General features: G+C 37.9%; 1 protein-coding gene across 1 annotated transcript; it reads right to left on the bottom strand.

The window, feature by feature from the left end:
- Nucleotides 1–3,370: 3,370 nt before the first annotated feature.
- Nucleotides 3,371–8,417, bottom strand: LOC106081181 (pyrimidine-specific ribonucleoside hydrolase RihA). Its single transcript, XM_059367366.1, has 5 exons — nt 8,137–8,417; nt 4,536–4,703; nt 3,995–4,121; nt 3,788–3,930; nt 3,371–3,733 (listed from the first exon to the last, which is right to left on the bottom strand). The coding sequence occupies exons 1-5, from the start codon at nt 8,389–8,391 to the stop codon at nt 3,371–3,373; spliced, it is 1,056 nt and encodes a 351-aa protein (XP_059223349.1). The 5' UTR covers nt 8,392–8,417.
- Between the last annotated feature and the right edge of the window lie 336 nt (nt 8,418–8,753).

Here is an 8,753-nt window from a genome sequence, read left to right as displayed (position 1 = left end):
TTTTATTTCCAATTTTATTTACTCGCATTTGTCGTCTATCGGCAATTTTAGATAGATAATGGTAGGGAGATATGAAAAGGGAAAAATTCTCTCTTGATGCAATTGTTGGAAGAGCATGAGTAATTTAACCCATTAATGTAGGCATTTTTAATAAAGGGGGCGCATTGGTGCATGCAATTTAGAATATAAAGAAATTAGCATTTTTATACCCACCTCCATAGGATGGGGGTATACTAATCTAGTAACACCTAGAAATATTCGTTTAAGACCCCATAAAGTATTTATTGGGTTGCCCAATAAGTAATTGCGGATTTTTTAAAAGAAAGTAAATGCATTTTTAATAGAACTTAGAATGTACTTTAATCAAATATACTTTTTTTACACTTTTTTTCTAAAGCAAGCTAAAAGTAACAGCTGATAACTGACAGAAGAAAGAATGCAATTACAGAGTCACAAGCTGTGAAAAAATATATGAAAAATCCGCAATTACTTTTTGGGCAACCCATATTTTTCATCATCATGACATTTTAAGTCGATCTAGCCATGTCCGTCCATCCGTCCCTCTGTCTGTCGAAAGCACGCTAACTTTAGAAGTAGTAAAGCTATGCGCTTGAAATTTTGCACAAATACTTCTTAACAGTGTAGGTCGGTTGGGATTGTACATGGGCCATATCGGTCCATGTTTTGATATCGCTACCATATAAACCGATCTTGGATTTTGAATTCTTGAGCCACTAGAGTGCTCAATACTCATCCGATTTGGCTGAAATTTTGCACGAAGTGTTTTGTCATGACTTTCAATAATTGTACTAAGTATGGTTAAAATCGGTCCATAAACTGGTATAGCTGCCATATAAACCGATCTTGGATCTTGACTTTTTGAGCCACGAGAGGGCGCAATTCTCTTCCGATTTGGCTGAAATTTTGCATGAAACGTTTCGTTATGGCTTCTAACAACTGAGCTAAGTATGGTTTAAATCAATCCCTAAACAGATATCGCTCCCACATAAACCGATCTCCCGATTATACTTCTTGAGCCTATAGAGGGCGCTTATCCGATTGTGTGGAAATTTTGCACTTTCACTTTGGTCTCCAACACCCAAGCTAAGTATGACCGCAACCGGTTTATAAATTGGTATAGCTCTAATAGCATAGACATTCTTATCCATTATCCTTTGTTTGCCTATTTGGGCAAAGATCTTGACAAATGCGATCCATGCTTATCCATTATCCCTTGTTTGCCTGTAAAGCAATATCGGGCAAAGAACTTGACAAATGCGATCCATGCTGAAAGGTGTATAAGAATCGAGGCCACCGTAGTGCAGAGGTTAGCATGTCTCGACAGATGAACGGTGAACGCCTGGGTTCGAATCCCGGCAAGACCATCAGAAAAAATTTTTCAGCGGTGGTTTTCCCCTCCTAATGCTGGCAACATTTGTGAGATACTATACCATGTTAAACTTCTCTCCGAAGAGGTGTCGCCCTGCGGCACGCCGTTCGGACTCGGCTTTACAAAGGAGGCCCCTTATCATTGCGCTTAAAATTGAATCGGACTGCACTCATTGATATGGGAGAAGTTTGCCCTTGTTCCTTTGTGGAATGTTCATGGGCAAAATTTGTATTTGTTGTTTGTACTAAGAATCGATGTAGGTCCTTGGGGATTGCAAATGGGCCATATCGGTTCAGATTTAGACATAGCTCCCATATAAACCGATCTCCCGATTTGACTTCTTCAGCCCCTGGAAGCCGCAATATTTGTTCAATTTGGCTCAAACTTTGCAGATAGTGTTCCGTTATGATTTCCAAGAATTGTGCTAAGTGCGATCCAAATCGGTCAAGAACCTGATATAGCTCCCATATAAACCGATCTCCCAATTTGACTACTCTAGCCCTAACAAGCCGGGATTTTAATCCGATTTGGCTGAAACTTTGCATATAGTGTTCTATTAAAACTTGAAACAACTATGTCAAGTACGGTCCAAATCGGCTAAGAACCTAAAATAGCTCCCATATAAACCGATCTCCCGATTTGACTACTTGAGCCCCTAGAAGCCACAATTATTGTCCGATTTGGCTGAAATTTTGCAAGTGGTGTTTTTTTATGACTTCCAACAATTGTGCTAAGTACGTTCGAAATCGGTCAAGAACCTGATATAGCTCCCATATAAACCGATCTCCCGAGTTGACTTCTTGAGCCCCTAGAAGCTACAATTATTGTCCGATTTGGCTGAAATTTTGCATGTGGTGTTTTTTTATGACTTCCAACAATTGTGCTAAGTACGTTCGAAATCGGTCAAGAACCTGATTTAGCTCTCATATAAACCGATCTCCCGATTTGACTTCTTGAGCCCCTGGAAGCCGCAATTTTTGTCCGATTTGGCTGAAACTTTGCATATAGTGTTCTGTTATGATTTCTAATAACTGTGTTAAGTACGGTTCAAATCGGTCTATAACCTGGTATAGCTCCCATATAAACCGATCTCCCGATTTGAATTCTTGAGCCCCTGGAAGCCGCAATTATTGTCCGATTTGGCTGAAATTTTGCATGTGGTGTTTTTTTTATGACTTCCAACAGTTGTGCTAAGTACATTCGAAATCGGTCAAGAATCTGATATAGCTCCCATATAAACCGATCTCCCGAGTTGACTTCTTGAGCCCCTAGAAGCTACAATTATTGTCCGATTTGGCTGAAATTTTGCATGTGGTGTTTTTTTATGACTTCCAACAATTGTGCTAAGTACGTTCGAAATCGGTCAAGAACCTGATTTAGCTCTCATATAAACCGATCTCCCGATTTGACTTCTTGAGCCCCTGGAAGCCGCAATTTTTGTCCGATTTGGCTGAAACTTTGCATATAGTGTTCTATTATGACTTACAATAACTGTGCCAAGTACGGTGCAAATCGGTCTATAACCTGATATAGCTCCCATATAAACCGATCTCCCGATTTGATTTCTTGAGTCCTAACAAGCCGCAATTGTTGTCCGATTTGGCTGAAATTTTGCATGTGGTCTTTTGTTATGACTAACAATAACTATGCCAAATACGGTGCAAATCGCTCTATAACCTGATATAGCTCCCATATAAACCGATCTCCCAATTGGACTTCTTGAGTCCTTACAAGTCCTTACATTTAAACAAAATTTATTTTGTATAAATTTTTAGCAGAATCCATGGTGATGGGTTCCCATGATTCGGCCCGGCCGAACTTACCACGCTTTTACTTGTTTTGTTTTATTTTAGTTCATTTTAGATCATTCCAATGTCAACAAACAACAACAACATTTTTAGTCCAAATGTTTTTTCTTTAATTTCAAAAATTTTTTAAATTAAATTTTATTTAAATTTTTTAAATATTTTTAACATATTCTCAACACGAATTTAAAAACATTTTTTCAATTTCTTCATCTGTTATGAGACCACCTGTCCACGATAAAATTTTCCTATAGTTATCCTTATGCAAATCCATTATAACTCTAGTATTTCCTTGGTCCTTCCTCTTGTGATCGAGCACCATTTGGCCGCGCGTATGACGGCCAGCCAACTCAATGGTGGCATGATAGAGGCGACTTTTAACAATGGTCATATTTGGGAACAGAAAAGAAACAACCGCCATGGCATCACAGACAATCCATTTGGCATAACCGAGGGGACGAAGAAAAGCATTTTCGACAGCATTCATAAGACGTACAGCTTTAGAGTCAACTTGACCCAGGACCTCAAAACGCCAATCCTAGTAAATAAGGGTGTCATTGTAGATTTTTTCTTTCAAAAAATTCAAACTTACCAAATCTATATTCATTTCTCCATCAATACAAGTTTCCCAAGGCACTACCACCATGGGTTTCTTAATACTCTCAAATACTATATGGGCGGCCTCTGGATCCAGCATGAAGTTGAATTCGGCACTCTTAGTAACATTTCCCTTACCTATTTAAAGGAATATTAAAAGCGAATATTTTATTGATTTGGAGGTGGGGGCAAATTTACTGACCTCTATAATTTCCTCCCATTATATAAATATTTCCCAGCTTATCCAAAAATTCTTGGCCATACATATTAATGCAAACGGCGAAATTTGTTAAAGGACCAAGTAGTATAAAGTCCACCTTGTTGGGATACTGAAAACAAAACATAAACCTGAAACTCAAATAACGTAGTGGACAAAGTATAAAGTTTTTTGATCTTTGTAAACAATGAATAAAGGGGCGACATCTATTGATAAGTTTTTTTATATGCAGAATAAATAAAATAATTAAGGGAACTCTTAATTTAAATGCATTGGATTCCTAAATGATAAGTCCTGCGTTATCTATGTAAGAACCAAACCAATTTTAAGACATTTTAGATGCATATTCATAGATGTCGCCCTCTAACTTGTTCACTATGATAAAATGTACACAGAATTTTAGTTTCATTATAATGAGCCGTTCTGAGAATGGTTAAGAAAGCCTTTCAAGATCACAGAACAAGTTGCTATAGTTTGATCGCTTTTACTATTTCAAGTTTGACACCATAAAACTACTCCACTATACCTTGCATACACTGTGGTACATCATATTCACTGCATGTTCATTTTGGACCTTTGTGTTGGTTACCTCCGGTAAATCTGGTATATCTCCAAAGCCGTCGCGGCCATGAAAAAAATTGTGTTGGAAGTCGGGCGGTATTATAGAATGATCACAACCTCTGTAGACAGGTATCTGAAAGAAAATAAAATTAAAGTTCAATGAAGGGTGCGACAATAGCTCTGTTCGCGAACTTTTCCTGTAAAAATTCGCAGGAGAGTAAGCACAGACTTTACTCTCTTTTGCTATTTATTTGAATTAAACAGCTGGTTATTATAAAACAGCTGTACGATGCAGCAAAATTTCTGCTGAGAAAAAACTAGCCAAAATCTCAAAATTTTTCTCGGTCTTTTCTGATGGCAAATAAAGTACGTGAATGACTTCCTGTAACGTTGAATACGATACAAAAAATGCGAATTTGTCTGTGAATATTTTCCAATGAGGAACAGGGACAAACTTCTCACATATCACAGAGTGTTGCCTGATTATTATAGCCAAGGCCGAACGACGTACCGCTGTGCGACACTTCTTTGTAGAGAAGTTTTTACATGGCATAGTACCTCACAAATGTCGCCAACATTAGGAGGGGATAAGCACCAATGAAAATTTCTCTTCCGATGTTATAGTCTGGATTCAGTCCCAAGCGTTCGGCGTCATAGGCGGACTTGTTAACCTCTGCGCTACCGTGGCCTTCAAGGTTGCAGGTTGCATTAAAACGGAACAGGGGCAAACTTCTCACATATCAATGAGTGTAGTCCGATTCAAGTTTAAACTCAGTGATAAGGGGCCTCCTTTTTATAGTCGAGTCCGAACGGCGCGCCGCATGCGACAGCTCTTTGGAGACAAGTTTTTACGTGGCATAATACCTCACTCTCCCAGGATGTGCTCATGCTGCGATCTGGTGAGACGGAACGTAAAATTTGGGCAAGAAAACTGAATGTTTGGTAGCGAAGAATGAACTCTTTTTGTGCCAAGTCTTGACCAAATCTCCAAGACAAGTTTGGCTAAAACTAACGGCATGGCGTTTTACCTGTCAAAGGTTGTATTTTTCAAGATGGCGCCACGTTTCGTCAACAGAACGATTACCATAACCGACAAGGTCAAATACTTGAAGTGATCTTGGATAGGAAACTGAAGTGGTCCCTCTCCAAATGCCCTAGATCGTGTGTAGGGCATGTGGAACACTTCCTTCAATGTCAGGCTTTAGAACATATAACATGGGTACGTTAGCAAGCTTGTATCAATGAAGAGCATAAAATGGAGACCGGTCAGTAATGTTGTGAGTAGCATGGAATTCTTGACATAGATTTTTTCGGGGTTACTGTGCGTTAGTTAGGACGCACTACAAATCGATTGCTGGTTAAGTGTTTTTTGGTGCTTTATAATCCCCACACTCTTCATTAACATAACATAGCCGAACTCATATCCTAAATAGGTCCTATTTGGCTCGTTCGAGTACCTTGCCGGCGCATGGAAAACTCACATATCTACACTAAGTATGATACAGAAATGTGTTGCAATTAATTGTCCTTTTTATTTCATCGTTATTCTTATCCATATCCTTATCCTTATCCTTATCCTTATTCTATCCTTATCCTATTCTTATCCTATTCTTATCCTATTCTTATCCTATCCTTATCCTATCCTTATCCTATCCTTATCCTATACTTATCCTATACTTATCCTATCCTTATCCTATCCTTATCCTATCCTTACCCTATCCTTATCCTACCCTTATCCTTATCCTTATCCTTATCCTTATCCTTATCCTTATCCTTATCCTTATCCTTATCCTTATCCTTATCCTTATCCTATCCTTATCCTATCCTTATCCTTATCCTTATCCTTATCCTTATCCTTATCCTTATCCTTATCCTTATCCTTATCCTTATCCTTATCCTTATCCTTATCCTTATCCTTATCCTTATCCTTATCCTTATCCTTATCCTTATCCTTATCCTTATCCTTATCCTTATCCTTATCCTTATCCTTATCCTTATCCTTATCCTTATCCTTATCCTTATCCTTATCCTTATCCTTATCCTTATCCTTATCCTTATCCTTATCCTTATCCTTATCCTTATCCTTATCCTTATCCTTATCCTTATCCTTATCCTTATCCTTATCCATATCCTTATCCTTATCCTTATCCTTATCCTTATCCTTATCCTTATCCTTATCCTTATCCTTATCCTTATCCTTATCCTTATCCTTATCCTTATCCTTATCCTTATCCTTATCCTTATCCTTATCCTTATCCTTATCCTTATCCTTATCCTTATCCTTATCCTTATCCTTATCCTTATCCTTATCCTTATCCTTATCCTTATCCTTATCCTTATCCTTATCCTTATCCTTATCCTTATCCTTATCCTTATCCTTATCCTTATCCTTATCCTTATCCTTATCCTTATCCTTATCCTTATCCTTATCCTTATCCTTATCCTTATCCTTATCCTTATCCTTATCCTTATCCTTATCCTTATCCTTATCCTTATCCTTATCCTTATCCTATCCTTATCCTATCCTTATCCTATCCTTATCCTATCCTTATCCTATCCTTATCCTATCCTTATCCTTATCCTATCCTTATCCTATCCTTATCCTATCCTTATCCTATCCTTATCCTATCCTTATCCTATCCTTATCCTATCCTTATCCTATCCTTATCCTATCCTTATCCTATCCTTATCCTATCCTTATCCTATCCTTATCCTATCCTTATCCTATCCTTATCCTATCCTTATCCTATCCTTATCCTATCCTTATCCTATCCTTATCCTATCCTTATCCTATCCTTATCCTATCCTTATCCTATCCTTATCCTATCCTTATCCTATCCTTATCCTATCCTTATCCTATCCTTATCCTATCCTTATCCTATCCTTATCCTATCCTTATCCTATCCTTATCCTATCCTTATCCTATCCTTATCCTATCCTTATCCTATCCTTATCCTATCCTTATCCTATCCTTATCCTATCCTTATCCTATCCTTATCCTATCCTTATCCTATCCTTATCCTATCCTTATCCCATCCTTATCCTATCCTTATCCTATCCTTATCCTATCCTTATCCTATCCTTATCCTTTCCTTATCCTATCCTTATCCTATCCTTATCCTATCCTTATCCTATCCTTATCCTATCCTTATCCTATCCTTATCCTATCCTTATCCTATCCTTATCCTATCCTTATCCTATCCTTATCCTATCCTTATCCTATCCTTATCCTATCCTTATCCTATCCTTATCCTATCCTTATCCTATCCTTATCCTATCCTTATCCTATCCTTATCCTATCCTTATCCTATCCTTATCCTATCCTTATCCTATCCTTATCCTATCCTTATCCTATCCTTATCCTATCCTTATCCTATCCTTATCCTATCCTTATCCTATCCTTATCCTATCCTTATCCTATCCTTATCCTATCCTTATCCTATCCTTATCCTATCCTTATCCCATCCTTATCCTATCCTTATCCTATACATCCAAAATACATCTGTTGCAATATTATCTCTTAGACACTTCGCTAATTTCTTTGCATATAGCCATTCGTCACTTACATCCAAACGATCGACACTATCCAAAACGCGCAAAGCATTTCTCACACCATTATCCACATCTGTGTTACCGCGCACACAGGTTACACCGAGTATTGCGAAAGCACGCGATTTTGCTACACCCGCTGTTGGCTCTTTTTGCGAGAGTTTCTTGAAAAGTTCTTCACCTTTGATGAGCATTAGCAAGGCCCAAGCATCATCATTGCCAATGTCACAATCAAAAATCACATAACCGCCTACTGCTGTTGAGTTTTCCATCTTCGAAGAGCGACCGCTTACTGGGAATTCTGTGACAATACTGAAAATTCACTCATCTAAATAGCAAAGCTCATTGGAGGTATTTTTGTTTTGTTTATATTTCAGGGCTACCTCATTATCATTATTACCGTACCATATATAATAAGGGTCTAGTTTTCTTATCAACAATTTTATAGTAGAAATCTTTTCATTGTGACGACGCATGACGTTATGGTAGCTGGCCTTATTTCACACTGCTGGGGAATTGACATTGTCTTGTCTATGAATAGAAAGGAAATTAGAAACAGAGAATTTCTCGTGGACAATTTATACACTAGAGGGCCTTGTTATTAAAGGCCTTCAGTAAAAAAACATCGATCGTT

This window comes from Stomoxys calcitrans, chromosome 4, assembly GCF_963082655.1.
Source record: "Stomoxys calcitrans chromosome 4, idStoCalc2.1, whole genome shotgun sequence".
Lineage (NCBI taxonomy): Eukaryota > Metazoa > Arthropoda > Insecta > Diptera > Muscidae > Stomoxys > Stomoxys calcitrans.
The sequence above is the reverse complement of the archived record's forward strand: the minus strand, read 5'-3'. Positions and strand labels throughout refer to the sequence as shown.